Consider the following 20,466-nt stretch of genomic DNA (forward strand, 5'->3'; position numbering starts at 1 on the left):
GAGCTGGCTCTTTTAAGGGGTCTAATATTCATGTAATCAGTTTATATATTTACCTGAGGCACTGGTTCACTTTGAGGTCTACGGTCTCTAAAACCAGGCATTGTGTAGCCAAGAATTGCATTGCACGTTGTTGCTTTGCAGACAATTCCCAAGACTTCAAACAACTAACTTAAATCATAGAAGCAGAAAAAAAAAAAAAAACTATTAAATGCCCCCTATCATATCCTCCAGTCAATGCAGGGGTATTCTGCAGTAGTTAGAGCAGTCTTCTAAAATGCCACTAGAAAAAATGGGCTCCTTTTCTGGGGAAGCAAAAAGTGAGAAAGACTGCTGACACTGTGGAATAATTTTTGTTTGTTAGGAGAGCCCACTTTGAGGAGGCGAGGGCAGGGGGGAGAGAGAGTTTCCTGCAACCATTACAGCTCCATCAGATGCAATATTACCCCAGTAATGGTTGCTGTGCCTAATAGTCATGGACAGCAACTTTATTCATCCTAGAAAGTGCACAAAGGAAAGCAGTCTCCCAGATGCAAGCCTTCCTCTGTTAAATTTGCCATGGATGGTTGGGCTCATCAGTCTGCATGCATCTCTGACTGATACATCATGCTGGATGCTTTAGGCAAACACACACTAATTAGTAGAACAAATAGAAAACCCCGAGGATGCCCATGCTTAATGACATTGCCCATACTCTCCACTGTCTCTGCAACAAATTACTCATTTCATGGCTGTAGGCAGTGCAGGTTAATTTGTCTATATCAGTTGCTAAGTTGAAGTATTCACTTTTAGCAAGACACTGTGCTATGCCTTTCTAGGAAACTTTACAATGCTGTTGAACAAAAAAAAGCACCAGAAGTAACAGCCCAGGCCATTTCAGGAATTAAAAACTAAGAGACATAAAATCCACTGGCAGCTAAGGGTCAATAGATGCTGATGAATTAGTTACCATATAAGACCCCCAAAAATCTGAAAAGGACTAAAAACACTTTGAGGAGCGTTGAGTTAGAACACAACACTGGCTCAAAACAAAGGTGGATTGTGCAGAAGCCTGTGCAATTCCTGTCAGGAATGCTTTAGTCAGGTAATTGCTTTTCAATCAATCTCAGCAAAAGAAATGAGAAGTCAAATATCAAATGAATCAAATTCACAGGCATCTTTGACTGAGGGACCCGCATAAAGCAAAGCTTGTTCTCATGAATGAATGAGGTGAAGATCCTGGTCGAATGAGACCCAAGAGTTTATGACATTGCTGAACTGTAGTCACTTAATTACCCACATGAACATGGGTCTTTGGAAGCATGAAACTCAATATTCTGCATAACTGTGCCAACTCAAGGCTTCAGTAGCAAAAGCAGGCTGAATATTGTTGCCTTAAAGATGATGGATCGATTTGCCCTGGTGCTGGGAGGCAAGCAGTGGAGGGAGCAGACTGAATGGGACCTGGTGTGTTACACTGGAAAGTCAGGATTGCTCGTTCTCCTTCCTCCAGCAGGATGAGAGGAACAGAAAGAGCATCTTGTGCTGCAAAGACCTCTTCTCCTTCCCTAATCAAACTCTTTCCTCAGCAGTGGAAGTGCCTGCAGTCAGCCCCAGCCACTGTAGCAGGTGTCTAAGCAGGCATGTCCTCACTAATGGGATTTTACCACTCAGTTTGGGACCAGAGCTTGACTGCCACCCTTCACAGACGTGGAGGGACATTGCCAGGAGCTCTGTGTTTGCAGCAAAAGCTAAAACCTCACCCGACCAATCCTGATTTTGTTAACATAATCTTTAGTGAACCCAGAATTTGAGGCTGTGACAGTTTACGTTCCTTATAAGCGTGTAACAGACTGAAATATAAACAAGCTTACACAGCAGCAAAGCTCTTGGCAAGTAATCTCTCAGGAAATAAAGGTCCCGCGTCCCCACAGACACCTAAGCAAACACCTTTACTTGACACACAACGTGAGGTTGTTGCTAATGAACTTCCAAAGGTAAGTTTGGAGCCCAAAAATTTGCAAATCTGATGCTAACAAATGTCTTAGTGGGGTCCAGGAGGACTTCAAACTGCTTGCTGTTTCTCATGCTTCTTGGAAGTTGAGCATAAACGCAGTTGCACTCATCCATCTGCTACACTCCTATCCTGGAGAAAGGGGTTAGGAAGGGATTTGTGCCCTCTTGTGCATCTGTCATCCTGAAAGTACTCAGGTCCTGCTTGGAGACCTTTCCTGCTTTCTCCTCCACTGACAAAGCAGTGCAGGGAGAGAGAGAGAAGAAGTGCATCTTAGGATCAAACCCCTGGAGTTAGGGACCCCAGGGGTCTAGGTGCACTTTCTTTTTTCCCACCGTTGTAACCTTCTTTTGTGGATTTGGATAAGTCATTCAGCGTCGTTGCGCCTCAGTGTGCCTTGTGTAAAGGCAAAATAACGAGCCCCTCTTTCTGCTGCTTGCATCTGCCGGGATTTTCCCGAGTGTTGGAGCAGACCTCCCACGCTCCCCGAGGTGAGCAGCGCCCGCAGCTGCGGGGAGCGCTCCCACCCGCGCAGCCCGCGGCTCTGGGGAGCACAGCGACAGCCCGCCGGGGACACGGACCCCCTGTTTGTGGCACTGCCACCTCCCCGCAGCTCCCCGTGTCCCTCTCTCCCCTCCGAGGAGCTGCAGCCTCGGGTACCAGCAGGCTCCTCCACCAGGATGCTCCTGGCTGCTCAGGCGTGCGGCGGGCGAGGGCTGTCTGTCCGTCCGCGCTGTTGAGTTGGTGATGTTTATCATGTCTGCTGCTCCGCAGGAAGGCGGGAGGAGGGTGGAGGGGTGCGGGGGAATTCTTTGAGCCTTGTTATCCCTACAGCAACTATGGACTTTGGCAGGAACGCGGGTGATTGATTTCAGCTCCGTGGGCTCAGCCCGAGCGGCAGCAGCTCTGCGCTGGGCGCCTGGGAGACAGCAGCGTCCCCTGCCCCTCTTTCACCGAACCCTGCGAATTCCGCTCGCCTAAGCAAACACCGCCGAGCCGCTAATCACACGCTCTGAAACAAAACAGCACTTCACTTCGGCATCTGGGCAAGATCAGACTCCCCTCCCTCCCTCCCTGCTCCCCTCCCCTCTCCGCCGTCCCCTCCCTCTCTGCCCCCTCGCCGCTTTTCCCCTCCCTCTCGCCGGCAGCAGCCCAGCCGGTCCCTCCGAGCCGAGCCGAGCCGAGCCGAGCCGGCAGCCGGTTGGGGCTGCCCGGAGCGCCCATCCCGTGCTGCCGAGCCCTGCCCAGCCCCCCGTGCCCCCCGCGCCGCCGCCCCGACCCCCAAAAGTTGTGCGGAGCGCCGAGGATGGGAGCGCATCTGCAGCCGCTGGCCCTGCGGCTCCTGGCGCTGACTTTCCCCTTGGTGGCCAAGGGTTTTCCCGACGAAACCTTGGAGAAAGCCGCGAAATCCGAGGGATATTGCAGTCGGATCCTGCGAGCCCAAGGCACCAGGAGGGAAGGGTACAATGAATTCAGCCTCAGGGTGGAGGGCGATCCGGAATTTTACAAGCCTGGAAACAGTTACCGGGGTAAGTTGGACATCCTGCGCATCCCTTACTAGCGGTAATGGGGAGGATAAGTGGCGGTGGAGCTGTGGCGTGTCTCTGCCTGTCATCTCCGGATCCCTCTCGGCGTGTGCGTGTGTAACTGCGTGGGCTGAGGCAGGGTGATGCATCCCCACGCGTTACTTTATTGGGGATGCTTCCATGGCAAGCGAGAGGAGTTGGGTTTCAGTGGATCGCTTTACTCCCAAGCGCTCCTCATTAAGAGGAATTTCCTTTCCTTTACGAACCCTCTCTACGGGCTCAGCGCTCGTACGGGATAAGTTGCAGCGATGCAAAGCACGCTATTCCCCCCGTTTACCCGCTTCTCCGGGATTCCTTCCTATCCCTGTAAATATAACCCAGGGCACGGCAGAAGCTGTAACATTCAGCAGGAAGGAGAGGAAGCTCGGAGCTAAACGTCCCTGCCCTGAAATATGAATGTTAACATAATGAGTTAGCATATGGGCAAACATGATGCAGCACACTGCCAACTTCCCACATTTTCCACTTACGTTTATCCCACCCCATTTTTTATTTTTTTTTTTCTGGGCAAATGAACAGATGGTTCAAACAGGAAAGAGGCAGAGACAGTGCTAACGACCACTGTAAATAAGAGATGGAGGCACTCCTTCTTCCCCGAGCATTGTCACATACAGTCCTTGGAATGAACTTCCAAAGCACATTTGGGTGTATTTTTACTAATTAATAGGCAAAGACAGGTTTTGGTGACTTTTTCTGCCCCACTGTGTAATGCCTTCAGAAATAAACCTACTTGGAATGTACTGCTAATCTTGCAATTTAAAAACACTTTAAAGAGAACTTGGACATTTTTAGGTACCATAACTAACACAGTTTTAGGAAAAAAAGATATTGGGAGATTCTTCAAAGTGTTTCTTAGATCCAGGGTAAAGAGCAACGTTTTCCCATTGCATGACCATGGGAATCTCAGTATGTATAGGGATAAAAAGTGTGCATGTAGCATAATCATTCAAAGGCTGAGAAATGCATCTGCAGCAGTGGTTCACCTGTTTTGAGCACCAGGCTGTAACTTTGCATGCTACCGATTTGATTTTTTTTCCCCAAAACTGTTTTATTTTAACACGATGTGAGGAAATGCACATTACCCACAAGCTGGGTAGCTGTTCCAGACGTTAGGATTAGTACCTCGAGTCTAGAAGATTTCATGTGGTACGTCAGCTTGGTACATCTACTAAGCAGGATAAAGATGTGCCAAGTTTTTTGATAGTGACAAGAGCGAACGTTCTTTAAAACTTTTGGAATTCACTTCTGTGACAGCGTTACTGGACATTTTCAGTCACCTACCAAAGAAGTTTCTATTGCATAGAAATGTAGGAAGAAAACTCCCAGATGAATTAGCAGAACTAATTTTCTGAAGATATTAGGTCTTGGCATTAGGAACTCAATTAATAAAATCACATTAGGCTATTATAGCTGCTTGGAAGTGAGAAAATTACAGCTGATAGTAAAAAGTTAAAATGTAGAACAGAATATGTGCCTGCATTTCTGATCCTTAGGACTGAAATATTCAGGTGGCACGTTGGGGTGTGTAGATTGTTCTTTAAGGACACATTCCTGAATGCTTGGAAGAACACAAATAAATGTTGCTGTAACATAGCAGTAGTTAAAACTGACAATATACAGAAAGTTTTGGGAGAAAGCCATTTCCACAGTCCAACTGGAACTTTATTACTCTTTTATGCAAAGGATGGAAAACCCAACTAATGATTAAAAAAAAAAAAAAGAGATATTATGACAGCTCCGTGGGGTCTTGTTTGCTTGTATTTATTTATCTGCAAATTACTCTATATGCAACATGGCAGAAGACTTGCACAACCTCCCTAGCACTGAAGCCAGACATTCCTGTTTCCATGGCCCCTGCCTGAATTGATGCATCTGGATCCCTAGTGGGCTCTTGGAATAAACTGGTGTTTTCAAGGTGGATAACACAGGAATTATCTGTAGGGTATAGGGTATATTCAAAAGCCTCGGTGTAGGGACATCCATTTATCTTCGTGCCATGAGTCGATGTGACACTTCAGACTCTCAAGGAGGAAACATCTCAGCACTCTTGCAGGGTGGGAATCGGGACAGCACCGTTCACAGCCTGTTTGGGGGAGTTTTTATGGCTCCCCTGCAGTTATTCACCTTTAGATCAATCAGAATCTATTTGGCCTGAGGGGGAAACCCTGGGGGGAATCTCTGTGCAAGGAGCTGTGAAGCCTTGGTTTGCCACCCCTGGAGCTGTGATAGAAAACAGCGGCCCTGGGCAGGGAATAACTTCTCTTGGGTGGGTATTCACCTCCTCTGTCTGGCAGCAGTGAATAAAGGCACGTTCTCCTGCCAGACAATTGGAAATGTCTCCCTGTAGGACCAGGTTTGTGGGCACACCATCCTAGGGGTCAGGGTCCTTCCTCCCTGCTGGGTACCTGCGACCTGGATGGAGCTGCTCTGGCTTCCACGGAAGGTCAGAGTTCTCACTGCCTTCAGAGGCACGAAAGAGCCTGAAGTTTGCATGGTGATGCAGGGTAATGATCCTTGAAAATAATCAGCCCTGGCTTTATTGATTGTAGAGTTAGATTAATGATTGCATGAGATTTCCGTGAAAAAATGAGGTAAGTTTCGTGCCATTGAATTGTAAATAAACTCGCTTCTGCGGAAAGACAGTAGTATGCCCTTTTCACATGCTAACATGCAGTAGCCCTACTTTCTGCTATGATATATGAAGTTATTATTCTAAAGAAGGAAAGGAGTACTAGACTAGTTGTAACCCTTACATACACCTTTTGTGTGCATGCTGTTTCTGGTTTTAATGGAATTTCCACTTGTAGGTCAGTTCACCTTCTCAGTTTTTGAGGAAGGGATCATTTAAGATGTTGTGCTCCATTGCATTGCTTTGGGGACTTCTAAACAATGTTAAGTCTCTTTCTTTCCATTTCTTTCTCCCCCCCCTCCATGTGCAAGCACTTTGCAAGCAAGCACTCACTCTGTAACTACATTAGCCATTCCCACCTTTCACAAAACGCGGGTGAAATTTGGAACGTGTGTTCGTTGGTACTTGTGCAATGTACAACACAGGATGTGCAGTTGTGTGGGATGAGAATAATCAGATTTCCTGACTGAAACCGAAGGAGCAACCGCTTTGATCCCCCCACCTTCAGCTTGGGACACTGGGGAAAGAGGAGCATGTTGAAGGCGTGCGCCAAAGCGCAACTTGTCAAGTAATTAGAGATTTGCCAGAGGGATGGAAGCAGACAAAAGTAACTGCTGATTTGAATCTTCCCTTCAAAGCGGAATCCTTAACGCTGAGGCTTGCGCTGGGATTTAACCGGTCCTTGCAGGAAGTTGCTATCGCTCAGTGAGAGTTAATTAGCGTGAAGGCGGTGCGAGCGGGACGCAGCTGTTGTTCAACGCGGCCGAGTTGAGCCCAAGAACTCTCGGCTCTTATGCAACAAAGAGCCGCTCCCTGGTGAAAAACAGATGTGCTCTGACAGCTTCCCAGTGCTGCCCGTGCAGGGCGAGCTTCTGCCGGGCCGGAACACCCAGTGCAGAGGCAGAGACCCCGGGAGCAGCTCTGGATTTGGGACGAGCCCCGGGGCTGCGGTGCCGCCTGAGCGCACGGGCGGTTCCGAGCACCGACAGAGCCTTCCCAGCTCAGCTGCTCCCCGGCGTTCTGGCCTAGCTCTGGGCTACCAAAGCACACATCCCTGACGGTGTAAACCCCAAAGCACAGACCCTAAATGCCCACGAGCCTGCTGTGCTCGGGCGGCTCCCGGTGCCCGCCCGGGGCAGCCGCGCAGGGACGGACCGGGCTGAGCCCCGGCGCTGCGCTTGGTTTGCTCGGCTCTGGGGCTGCATTCGGGCTGCGCTTGGTTTGCTCGGCTCTGGGGCTGCATTCGGGCTGCGCTTGGTTTGTTTGGCTTTAGACTGGATGAGTTCCCGAGCCCAGCTGCCGAGGGAGCAGCGCAGGCTGGGGAGGGCGGCATCCCTCCCGTCGAGGGGAGCGCGGATCCATTCGGGGTCAAAATGACTGCAAACCGCAGCGGGGGCACTGCTAACCCCAGGCATTCAAAAACTGTGAGTCAGGCTTTGGAACTGCCTTCCTTTCCGATGTTTCTGTAGCGTTTCAGGTCCTCTCTGCTTCATAGGTAGGTGTTTGGAATTTTGAAAACTGACTGTGACTCTGTGAGGAAAATGAAAACTTGTTGAGTCAACTCGCAGCTGGATTCTCGGCTTGCTTGCACACATATTGAAGTATTTCTGGTGTAACCTTTAGCTCACGGTGATTCAGAGTCTTTAATTGCACATGATATGGAAAAATTTGTTGCATGTAAAAGGCCTTTATGGCAGTTAATTTCCAAGAATCGCTGCTCAAGCAGGAGTAATGTGTTCATCTCTGGTGAGTTCAGCAGTGTGCTGTTCTCAGTTACTGCGACTGAGAGGCTGCCTGTGGGCTTTCATTTAGCCAAAGCTGCAGAAGTTTGCAAAACTGGACTAATCATGCTAATTATTGGGCAGAAAATGAATTAATTAATTGGAGCAATACTTTGTAAAGTAAGCAGAAATTTTAATGGCATTGCGCTGCTATCCCATTTTGGAATATACTATGTGAAATTTTCTTTCTCCCCCAAAATCATGACATTTAAGCTCATCGTAAGGCTCCATGGAATGAAAAGTGTGTTGAAAATCTTGACAATTGGGAGACTTCCTAATGTGCCCATCGCTACCCCAGATTTGTACAGGTGTTTGCAGGTTTATAGGTCAAAGAAGTGGCACTTACACAAAAGTTTGAAAATTGATTTCAATCTCTCCAATCCTTTCTTTTTTCCACGTATAGTCAGAAAAGTTAGGTATTTGTACAAGCACTGTGAGTTTTAGGCCCAAATACAGCTGAATAGTGCTATATATTTTCAATTAGCCTCTTTTATATTTTCCTGCTACTGAATTTCTAGATCAAAGAGCTCTCCATATGTTCCAAATGAACTCTGGGGCATATTTTGAAATCCATATCTTTTAAGGGCAATCTGTAATTTTTAGCAGTGTGATTCAACCCCTTGCAGCCTATTTGTGTGAGAGGGAGTCTCTTGTGGGTACTCTTCTATGGAGCAGCCTTGGTAGTCTTAATTTGCTCTGAAAACTGTGGGTGGTCCTCAGTTTTTATTGTGCTTGTCAGGCTTGGAGAGTATGACAATAAAGTACTACGAGTGACTCTGCAATTTATGCTTAAAGTAAAAGCTACTTAAAACATTAAGAGTTCAATTCTAGAATAACTTTTTCCCACTAAAATTTCCCCCTGTTTCAGGAAAGGATAGCTATAAGTTGTTGAAGAGAGTTTGGTAATTTCAAAAGCCCTGCCTCAAAATTCTGCCTCGTTGTCTCTTTCTGATGGTGCTCAAAAGAGCCTCAGCTGCTGACCCTGAGATTATCTCAGTTGGTTAGAGCCTGGTGCTAAAAATGTGGCTCCAATCCCTGTAGGGGCCATTCACTTCAGAGCTGGATTTGAAGATCCTTGTGGGTGCCTTCCAACCCAGAATACCCTGTAATTCTGTGAACTCAGGTGTTGCTTGGGTGCTGCTGTTAGTGAACAGACAGGTCACACAAAGCTATCTTGCACTGGCATCAAATCAGGGATTTAATCCTGCTGCTGAGCATGGTGAAATCAGATTAGTCAGCATTACATTAGCTGTGATCTGCTGGTGGATCCTGTGCTGCCTTCCTGGTCAGGACAGGTGTGTGAAGGAGGGTGTTTGCTGCTGTGTGGGATTGGTTTGGCAATCAGAGCTGGCAGCACAACCTTTGGGGGTCAGCTTCAGCCTGGAGTTTAATGTTGTGTCCTGCTTTGCCCTGAGGATGAAGCAGAGGAAGGGTATTTTGGGATTCCCCCATTTCCAGAAGCTGGAGTGCTGTGTTGAGTGTAGCAGAGCTGGAGCAGGCAATGTGGTCAACCTGGCATTACAGAGACACCTTCTGTGCACTAAAGTACTTTGTCTGTGTTCAGAACTGGACAAAAAACAAATTCAAACGTTTAGGGATGCTCCTTTACATCTAACACCCCCTCACCCCTCCAAAACAAGCAAAAAAATACCTTCACAAAGAAAAAACCCAAAGTAGAAAACTGCTTGCGCATGTGTCCCCATCGCCAAAACAACCCTCCTGTAGATCTGAGCAGATTATCAATCTGGTTTAAAAAAAAAAAAAAAAAAGTGGGGGGAAAAGAGAAAAAAAGCTGAGTTATTTCATGCCAGTGTTTCTCAGTTGATGTGGAAACTTGGACTGAACACTTTGAATTCTGGCTGGCTTGGCTCCCTGTTGTCAGTGCTCTAACTTTGGTTATTGCCAGCTCAGAACAGACACCTTTCAAGCTGTGAAACGACATGCAGGTGGCTGATTTCACGGCTAATGGTTTGTTTTTGTTGTTTCCCTGTTCATCACACCCCAGTGACGCTGTCTGCTGCCACTCCCGCCTACTTCCGAGGGTTCACCTTGATCGCCCTCAAGGAAGGGAAAGAAGGAGACAAAGAAGAAGACCATGCAGGATCTTTCCAGGTGAGAGAACTTTCCCCGACCTACACCCCCTGGAGTCTTCTTTGCTGTTTGCCTGGCTCAAAGGGTGATTTTATAGGCACAGCAGAGTGCAGACTGTGTTTTGGTAAGCATAAATGTTTGCGGGTGTTGACGTGAGGACAGCATATCATGTTTTATGTTCCATGTGTGTTCAAGGAGTCAAGGCTTCTGTACCTGGACTGTAGCTTGCCTTCCCTCATTCCTGCAGCTGAAAATGAGCCTCAGTTATTTGAACTGCAGCCTAGGACACCTGAACCTTTTATCCAAAGTGAATACCAAAATTGGTCTATTCATATTTTGCCTTTTGTGTTTCTCTGCCTTGAGTTTTTTGTCCACCGAGATGTAGAACAGGACTCTGAGAAGTGTTTACCATGGCTGTAATGACTGTTTTATCATTCATAAATTAGATTCTGCTGTTTTATTTATGCTCAGTAGTACTTTACTTAATGAACACATTCAGTGGGATGAAATGTTTGTTATTAAAAGGATTAGAATCCAGAAGGATGATTCACAAACTGGTATTTTCAGCTACTCCATGCAGGGAATTCTGGAAACTGAGAGTATATGTAATGTTTATGAAAGAAGGTAGAATTATCTAAGTAGGTTTGATTCTCACATGAGGTATTGTTTGCTGTTTGACTTTCCAGGCTTATAAATATTGTTGAATTGTATTGATTGCAATTTGCAGTATGAGTAATAATATAGTAATAAAGTAATAATAAAGTAACTTTAATAGTGGTTTTTAGGGGAAGACTTCACTTGCCTTGGGTTTCAAGGGAAATACTCAAATTTCAGTTTTGGTGATCTGCAAGGAGCCAGAAATTAACATATTTTCCTATATTTCTTCTATATTTTTGTATGTAGCAAATACGATGTGCAAACTCAAGAAGTAATTGCCCAATTTTCTTGCTGAGTTTGCTTAGAGGCCTCTGTCTGGTTTTTGTACATTTTGTAAGAAAATCTAGAATAAGTGAGAACTTCTTTGAGGTTGGAATAACTCCATCTTCCTTAAAGGGAAACAAATTCCTATTTGGGAGAAATCTTTGTTAAGAAGTAGAAATGTTTCATCTATTTTAAAAGAAGCTTGTCACCATTAATTTCTGCATTTCAGTTGTTAGTATCTCTGTGGCTGTTGCTATTGGGAAAAATTTGGCTTGAGTTTTGTCTTTATTTCTAATTCACAGCGAGAAACTCAGTAAGCCTTGCTGAAGTACCAGAGGCATTTTGAAGTTAGCAGAGTGGGGAGCAAATGGAAATTCTATATAGATGGATTAAAAAAAATATTCCCAATGGATCTCAGTTGAGGGAAGATGATTTAATTAAGTGCATTGTATGGGTTGCAATCTGAACTCAGTGTTCTATGGGCAGGTGGGAGTCTCAAAGGTTATCCATAACTAAATCTGTATGTCTGTGGTTTAAACAGTTCTCACCACGCTCATCCCACGTTAGCACAACGCCCTGAAGTTTATTCAGATGGTGTCTGCCTGTTCTGCCTCTGTGGATACAGATGTAAGATCCTCATTTAAGAATTCGAAGAATGCTTGCACTGGTAAATACAGACGCCCCTTGTACCATGGCTGGGTGGTGGCAACCAGGAGAAAAAAGATGTTTGTTTCAAGTGTTTGCACTGTGTTTTTATTAGAAAGTGAAGATGCCAGGGGTGGCTGAACAGCTGTGCAGGGTAAGAACAAGCTGTGTGTGCACAGCAGCGTGGATGCCACTCGCAGCTCTGTTTTCCCTGTGTTCAGGTGGAGCATGTGTCATTCAACAACTCGCACAGTGCAGCAGAACTCGGGGGAAATTCCTTAACAGTGGCATGAGACTGAATGCTGCATTTGGACTGCACCTCTGCCTCCGTGAGGAGACACATCCACTGCTCAGAGCCTGGTGAAAAGAAAGCACTGCTTGAAGCAAGTGCTTCATTGGTGTGGGATTCACCCTCTCTGAACAGAGAGAGACAATTCTCTCTCTTGGCTTTTTTTTTCCTGGAGAAGCAGAGAAAAGAATGATCAAAACAATTCTCATCTCATTTGCTGCTCCTGTGTTTGTGCACACAGGGAATGCGTTGTGGAAGATTGTTTACCTGAAGGGGCTTGGCAGTTGGATTCTGGTTTGGGTGTTTTGTTTTCTTGACCAATCTCTGCAAGCTGTGTCCTGACGGTCGTTCAGGAGACAGCCACGAGAATTTGTTCAGTTGAGTTCTTGTTCAGTTTCAGTTTTGATGTAGTGTAATCTAGTATAGAATAATACAGCATAACAAAGTAATTAATTAGCCTTCTGATATCATGGAGTCCTGCTCATCATTCTTCCCACCCATTGGGCAAAATTATGCTGATACACTGGCATCAGAAAACTTCCTAGTATAACCAAAGAATGGGATGAAATGGGAGCTGACCAAATAAGACTTTCCTTCCGTGACTTAGAGCCCGTCAAACACTCGATTTACATGCCTCACGCTGTGACTTGCGAGTTACAGCAGGTTTCCTGGAGAACACCTGGCTGCACTCGCTCAGTCCCAAGCCCCTGGTGTCAGACTGACCAGCAGGGCAGTGCCTCGGAGCTCTGTAAAGGAGCATGTGGTGGTAAAGAAGGGCTATCATGGAGTTTTTACATGGATGTGGCACAGCTAGGAGGGGAAAGCACTGTTCTCAGGGTCGCAGTCCAGCTGGAGCAGGGGGCAATGCTGCCGCCCATTTGTGAGCAGCTGCTGTAAGCTCCTCATGGCTCATTTGCTCCCGTGTCACTCTGCAGGTCACCAGGTACAGTCAGTCTTCATTAATCATCAAGCTGCAGGGTTGTGATCCTAAAAATAGCACAGCTGTTAAAATTCTTGGTATTTTTTTCTGTACACTTTCTGGTTACCCCTATACTTGAGACCTTTTACAGAAGTGTGGTGTGGACTCCACCATCCTAAATCTGTTCTCCTCTGAGACAACTGAGACTTTAAAATCTGATTTTACTGTTTGTTTATCAATGCAGTCAAACTTCCTTGTTTTTTTTTTGTCCTTGTAGTGCACACAAGACACAATCCAGCCTTAAAATAAATCACTTGGTCTCCCAGAAACACATGTTAAATAGCTAAATTAAATATGGCTAGGGAATCCAAGATGCCAAATTCAGCCATAGAAATTTCGGGATCTAGAATAGGGCTCTTCCTTTTGCCAGGAGTAATTGTACAGCTCAGTGAGGCCCTCTGAAAGCTTTGGGTATCTGTCCCATCGGCCTCTTTACACAAGCCATTCCCAGCTCTTGTCATGCGGACTGCTGATCCTTCTCTTTTGTAATGTTTAGCAACAGTCGGCAAATCGTTTGGAAGGCAAATTAAACCCCAGGGCAGCAATCACCACTGGCTGACTGCAGAAGAGCGTCTGTATGGGCCATTTGAATCAACATATGCATGCCATGTAATAGATTCGGTCTGATAAATAATGTACAATATTAGAAATGTAGCGCTGAACCTCATCTCATCTATCTTCCTTGTTCTCTGAGGAAGGAGAAATATTCCAAGGAAATCTTTGGTGGATGTTTTGTCAAGCTGTTCTGAAGTGTTCAACAAGAACAAATTCATCTCTCAAAGTTTGAACACTTCATATGTAATAGAAAATTTAAGGAGAACTTTGCAGATCTTTTGCTAACATCCAAACTGAGTCTTCACTAATAGTGGTTAAATTGCTCTCTTATGAAATTGTCTTCCTAAATTAAGTATTTTCTTGATACATCATGAGGAAGGTAGTCTGAAGTTTCCTTTATTCCCCCCTCCAATTCCAAACACACTCTACCTGTTCATTATTCAAATATTCATATTTTCATTGTAGGCCGTCTCCTTCCAGCTTTGCTTTTTGTGCAGTCAAGTTGAGATTCCAGTCTCACGTTCCTCAGAATTGAACACAGGAGTCGATCTGGACTCTCAGAATAAAATCAGAGTATTTGGATACAGTAATCCCTGGAGTGGCACAGCTTTGGAGTCCCTGGTGTTCCGGAAGGATTTTCTCAGTCTGTGGTTTTTTTTTTTTTTTTTTTTTTTTTTAATGTAGAGCTTCATCCAATTTATCAAGGCAGTAATGAACTGCAATCCTGTCCTTCAAGATGCCATTCATTCCTCCAAAAGAGGGTACTAGTTGTGAACATACCTGATAATTAAATTTAATTTAATTTAACACTAAATAAAAAAAAAACATAGGAAATATTTTTAGAATTAAAATATTAATCATAGATATTAATGAAATAGTGTATGCATACAAAATGTATCTATATATAAATATATAATATAATATATAAAAATGGTGTGCAAACATGATCTGTTTCTCTCATCTACAGTGATAAGCTGAATCACAAAGACTCAAAATTAAGCACTTCCTTGTGCTACTTTGGCATAATCACTTGTTAGATTTGTATCCCATACCTGCGTTTTGGTGATAGTTTAGTGTTAAATGCCTTCATCATAGTAGTTCTCCTGGAGGTGCCGTTTTGCCTGCTTTTTGCTCTAGAGTGAACCAGGACAATTCTTGGTTTAGGCGGCTGAATTTAACGACCCAGCTGTGCAAAAGCCACGTGAGAAAGTGAGCAGGCACGGCGGCAGACAGAATGAAGGTTTCATTAAAGGTGTGGCATTTATGGAAGCTTGAGGCTGTCCTGAGGAAGAAAACATTTAGGGGAAATTGGAGTAGACAGCTAAGTAAGGTGAGCAAGTACTCCTTTATCTTTGGTCCCTGCACCAATAGCCCAGACATGTCCTTTGGTTTTGGTCACCCCAGTCTTCTGATGCTGTTTAGCTGACTGATGTGCTCAGCAAGGCATTTAGGTATGAAAAGGTATTTTTACAACCTCGTACAAAAGCAGCTCCTCTAATGCTCTGTTTCCAGCATTTTATAGGAATCTTACATCTTCTTGATACAGTGCATTTTGAAAGAAGCACTCTTAAAAGGCTTTTAGCCATCTCAAATGATTTATTCTTGTATTTATAAGCAAAGGTTGCTTTATGGTTTTTAAAAGAATTAATGACTGCAATTATTTTTTAAGCCTTTAATAGTAAAAAATCAGGTATAGTTGGGTCATCTTGATGTTCTTTTGGGCTTGTAGGTTTGGGTATTTTAAGCTTGTATCCCAATATAAGCTCATCAGGCTAATTTGTTAATAGCTCACTCTGAGGTGCATGAATTGATGTAGTTTTCCTTAACAAGTGCCCAGAACTTCCAAGTATTTTGCTCATGTTTGCATTCTCTACAGTCCCTGTCCCATCATCTCATCACTGAGACAGAGTCTGTCATCTTGCTGCTTAAAAGCATGTGGAGGTAATGATCCAAAGCTATAATTACAGGAGTATTTTGAATAGAATATGCCAGGTATAGGATTTGTAGACTAAGCGGGTAGACGTGACTTCTGAGTCTGTAAAATTCAAATCTCTTGTTCTTTTGCGTTTACAAGAGTATTCCCAAATTTTCTTTCTATAAGAATCACTGAAAATGTTCTTCTAGGCATAAGCCCCCTGCACGTTATGATGGAAAACCAAACTCCAGTTCACCTTTCTAGTAGGGTGGAATTGTTTAACCTTGATGAACACTTTCACACATTTTTTCCAGAACTCCAGATTCCATATCTTGATATTCAGGGATTAAAAATGAGCTTAAAAATAAAAATCCCTAAAAACGTATCTGCCACTGCCAGTTTTAGCACTGACTGGAAAATGTGAACACTTTGAGTGAGATTAAATATAAATATCTCTGGTACACTGGAAAAACATCAACCTGAACCACTTAGAGGCAAGATTTTGGTTAAGAAATTGCCTCAGGAGGTAGTTATGCCTTGCTTTAGAGCAGTAAAAGGTGATGCAAGAGAGTGATGAGCACCAGGAGCTTGCAGAACAGAAGCAGCTTTGAAGGTCATTATTTGCTACTGATGAGGCTGGAGAAAAACCAAACTGGATTCCAACTGTGCAGTTTTTTGCTTCCTTCCTTTACATTTTTATTCAAGTTTTAGCTTGTGCTATGAACGAGACAATAACATCTTTACATGGTAATGTTTTTCAGGTTTTGCATGGCCCAGCTCTGGTTTGTTACACCTTGGGCCTTCCCCCAGTTGATTGTGTCCAGACCTGCTGTGTCTTTCAGAATAAATGATTCAAACCATAAAATTTCACAGCCAAAATCAGAAAACACAAGAAATTTCTGAATACTGTTTTGTTATGTATTTTATTACAGTGGATCTTTGAACTACTAACACAGGTACGAAGAGGAAATAAATATTAAATTGTACTTGCAGTGTAACTTAGTTCACTGCTGAACAAAAATGGGATTCAGTCTCTTAGACTGGGCTCATTCTTCTGATGTCAACTTGCTTAGCTTTGTTAGAGTGTCTTTTCTGAGGGTTTTCTTGCTACATCCCTATCACCACTTTAAAAACCAACTTTTTTAGTTAATTTGGCTTTAGTTTATCTTCTGACTTTTTTTTTTCTTTGCCCTTTCCTTATCTTCCTGCTTGGCTGTGGGAAAAAACATCTAACTTCTGGCCACATAATATTTAGTCCTCTTTAATCTAATCTAATTTTCCCGCTTTTCTTTATTTTTTCAGTTTTTTTTTTTTTTTGTCTGCTGGGGAAATGCTTTTTCTTGAGAATGACTTCAAATGATGATTGTGTCTCAGTAAGAGCTTATGTTTTCTGGAAAGGGTTATGCCTAAACAAATATTTAATTTGTGATGATTCAAGTTATGTTTTGGATAAATACCAGCCAAAACACAAACGAAAGAAACCCTCTAAAAACAGTAAAACCAAAAACAGGAAGCATGCTTTTTGAGATTGGTTAGCTAAAACTCCAGGCTCCTCTTCAGATCCAAAGTTTATCAGAGCTGGATTATCTCAAGTGTAACTTCTGCCCTTTTTTGCACGTTGCCAATGCAGCAGAGCCAGACTACGCCATGGTAAAATATCAGAATTGCCTAATTAAATCCCCTGTTCAAGAAAAATATCTATTAGTTTATTCTGTTTGTTGGATTAGCATTAAACTGCAAGCCTTCCTGGCTCTAAGAGGCTTCTAAAGAGACTCGTTAAAGAATTGTTTCCTAGAATTTGGCACTGACACTTAACAAATCAATCCTCAAGAGAGGAAATTACACTGGAAGCACTGTTCCCTTCTGCCTTGGAGAGTCCAATCTGATCCTCAGACACATCAGTGTTCAGAGTTCCATTCTGGGCCTCTGGGGGTTTGGGATTATTTGGTGCCTGAAGAAGGTTCTCTGTTCAGGTCTTGCTTCCAGTCTAGAGGCCAGTTTCTCATTTACAATTGTCTCACCCTGAGACAAAGTCTGGATCCTTCTAACTCTGTTGTGTCAATCAGTAAGAGCTGTGTGTTCTTCCCCGGGCAGTGTTTAAGTGTACATATCTGTCTCAGTGACTCTAAGGGGATTTACTTCAAATATCCATTTATTTCCAGCCCAGGTAAACTGCCTAACTCATTGTTATTCCCCTCTCAGATAATCTCTCTTCAGATGGTGCCACCTGGGCCATGTGAAATTTTAGTAAAGACATTTAACCCCTCCGGCAACAGTCAGGTGCTTTACAGGTGCCATATGGCAGCTGTCATGAGTTATAACTGCAGATGTATGAAGGCTCCAGGTTCACTGGAACATCTATTCAGCAGCTCTTCCTTCATTTATAATGTTTCCATTATGCTTTCCCTCCTAGATTTCCCTTTTTGTCACCCGTAATTCACCAGCTTCATCTAAGGCAGTCGTCAATTACTCTTTGTTTCTCTGCTGAGAGAGATCAGCACGCTTTTCTCTCAGCTCCTATCCCCTCCTGAAATGCCCCAAGAATTACCTCTGATGTAGTTTGCCTTTCTGCTGAAACCTTCAGCACGTCAGTTCCAATCAATGGGACCTTAGAGCAAGTGTTTGTTCTTGGCGCTTCCATTTTGCATCGGGTTGGAAAGCATTTACCAGGCGTTCCCTGCTGACTGCACTGTCTGGGCTACCACTGCCTGTTACCCTCACCCTGATAACATGGATCTGGACACCCCCAGGATGACACAGGGCTCTAAAAGGAAGGGTTATTCTGGGAAAATGGCTTTATTCCTACACTTGTCTCCAAGTAAGCACTGTCAGCTTCCAGCCTGCAATGACAGGCTATGGGCATATGGAATTATGCATGTGCCTCAGAGTCTTTTCTCATGGTGTGCTTTCTTTTCCCATCAAGTAAATTGGGACAGTGGGGAGAGAGGGGAGGAGGGTGAATGAAAGTGATGATAAAGGCTGAGGCTCAGCTTGACAGTTTCTCCAGGTTAAATGGACTATAAGAAAATCCTGTTGTCAGACATCTGAAGGTACACAGATGCCAGTAGAAAGTCTCCCAATTAAATTTAAATTGTGGTCCTTCTTTTATTCTTTTCTTTTTGTGTGTGTGTCTGTGTGTGGTTTGTTTTGGTTTATTTTCTATTTTTTTTTTCTCCCCTCCACTGTGTTGAGAGGTTTTGGTGACTTTCAAGCAGAATGGCTGTTTTAAATTCAGGAGTTTACCTACCTGACTCATTTAGGAATGGCTGCTGTAGGCATAATCCATCCTCCAGGCTTCATGGTTAGTTCTCACTGCAGCTCACTGCTGAATTAATTGCTGCTAGACTAAAAGTACTGCTCACTATGCCTGTTGTCTTGAGAACAGCTTCCTGAGTTCAGAAGGCACTTTTGCATTATTCAAGTGACAATTTTAGCTTCCATTATTCTAGACTGCGCATGTAGCCTGCTCAGACCTAGCTGTGGACTGCCCTGAGAGTCCACCTTCTCAACTCTTCCCTTTCTAATGATGGTAGTGACCTCTCGGTGTTTGCCAAGGATGTTGTTTCAGCTTCCACTGCTGCCCTGAACAGTTGTAATTGATTCTTGTCTTTGCTGTGATGGCTCTCTCTCATGACCTAACAACCCGGGCTCGTTACTCATCTGATCACTGAGTATTTATTTATCCTGCCTCAGAATGATACAAGACCTGCCAGGAAACGAGCATGTCCTTGGATTCTGGCGCATTTAACATGTTTGCCTTTTGGTGCTTTGTCTTCACATACCTTCGGAGATGGTTTTGGTCGTTTCACTTCGTGCTGTGATGAATGGAAATCTGTAATGGTGTCCTCAGAATGATGTGCCGGGGCTCACACAACTGAGAAATATGCCCTCTCCTCCTCATCTCATCAGATGTTTTGCTTCAGTGCTGGTCTTTACTCAAGAGACTTTGCAGACGTGTTTCTCTTCAGGATGCTTTGTTTTTCTTTGGTTTGTTTTCTCACAAAACTGTGCAGTGAAGCTTGGATGTAGCTTTAAGGTTTTTTTCCCCCTGACGAGGTTGAGGCTATTTGGAGTCCCAGACCAGAAAATCCACATAATGTTGCTCTTTCTTTCACACTTTTGCAGAACTTGTCTCATCTAGCACAATGCTGGACCGCTTCAAGGTGAAGGGACCTTGTCCATCTCTGAAGTCTGGGATTGTAAGGATAACTCCAGCTGAAAGTGCTGACATGAAAGGTTCTCTTTGGACATACAGACCAAATTCAGTCATCAGGATTTCTCCTGGTCTCTTATCTCTCATCCTGATTTCCTTCAATCCACCTCAACCAACCTCTGCTACATTATCACCTGAATGAGGTGCCCTTCCCTTAGAGTAGTTCAGGAAGCATTTGGACAATGCTCTTGGGCACAGGTGGGGCTCTTGGGGATGGTCCTGTGCAGAGCCAGGGGCTGGACTCAGTGATCCTTGTGGATTCCTTCCATGCCAGCACATTCTGTGATTCTGTGACCTTTCCTCTGGTCGCTGGCACTGATCCCTCGCTCTGAGGGAGTTTCCTGGCCATGGCCATTGCTGCTCTAAGAGTAATGCTTTCATGGATGCTTTCTCACCTGGGAAGGGAAGAATTTGGTTCTGACAGCCCTGCTGCCTGTGCAGGACTGACATCTTAATCAGCTGATGAAGCCAGGAGATGTGGCTTTCACCTCAAGCAGGAGATAAAATTGGCTCTACTTCCCCCTTTGCTCCTTTTGCTCTGACATCCCTCAACACAAGGCTTGCCTTCTAAGCTGGTTGGGGCAGGTGCTTTCCTCAATCTCTCATTTTTGTGTCCCTAGCAGGGAATCAGCCATGACCAGAAGTGGCCTCACCACAGACCCTTCTGAGCCAGGCTGTGTCTCAAGCCATGGTCTGGATGTTTCCATTCCAGACACCATCAGGACTGACTTACAGGAGCTTGGCTTACTAATCAGGCTCTAAATATTCAAGGATTCGTTTGGAAATAATGTACCCCTTGCCACTGTAGTTATGTAGTTCTGCTTTCTGAAATGATTCTTGACTCCTTCTCCAAGTAGTTGTGCCTCTGGAAG

General features: G+C 44.4%; 1 protein-coding gene across 2 annotated transcripts in view; it reads left to right on the top strand.

Moving 5' to 3' along the window:
• Window positions 1–3,211: 3,211 nt before the first annotated feature.
• SPON1 (spondin 1) overlaps window positions 3,212–20,466 on the top strand; it is a 185,838-nt gene continuing 168,583 nt past the window's right edge. The window contains exons 1-2 of one of the 2 annotated variants that reach the window (XM_038137250.1): window positions 3,212–3,519; window positions 9,992–10,098. In XM_038137250.1, the coding sequence (XP_037993178.1) occupies window positions 3,297–3,519; window positions 9,992–10,098 (330 nt within the window). In that variant the 5' untranslated portion in view covers window positions 3,212–3,296. Of the gene's footprint in view, window positions 3,520–9,991; window positions 10,099–13,931; window positions 14,117–20,466 lie in introns of those variants that run through there. The other variant, XM_038137251.1, reaches the window with a different exon arrangement.

This window comes from Motacilla alba, chromosome 5, assembly GCF_015832195.1.
Source record: "Motacilla alba alba isolate MOTALB_02 chromosome 5, Motacilla_alba_V1.0_pri, whole genome shotgun sequence".
Classification (NCBI taxonomy): Eukaryota; Metazoa; Chordata; class Aves; order Passeriformes; family Motacillidae; genus Motacilla; species Motacilla alba.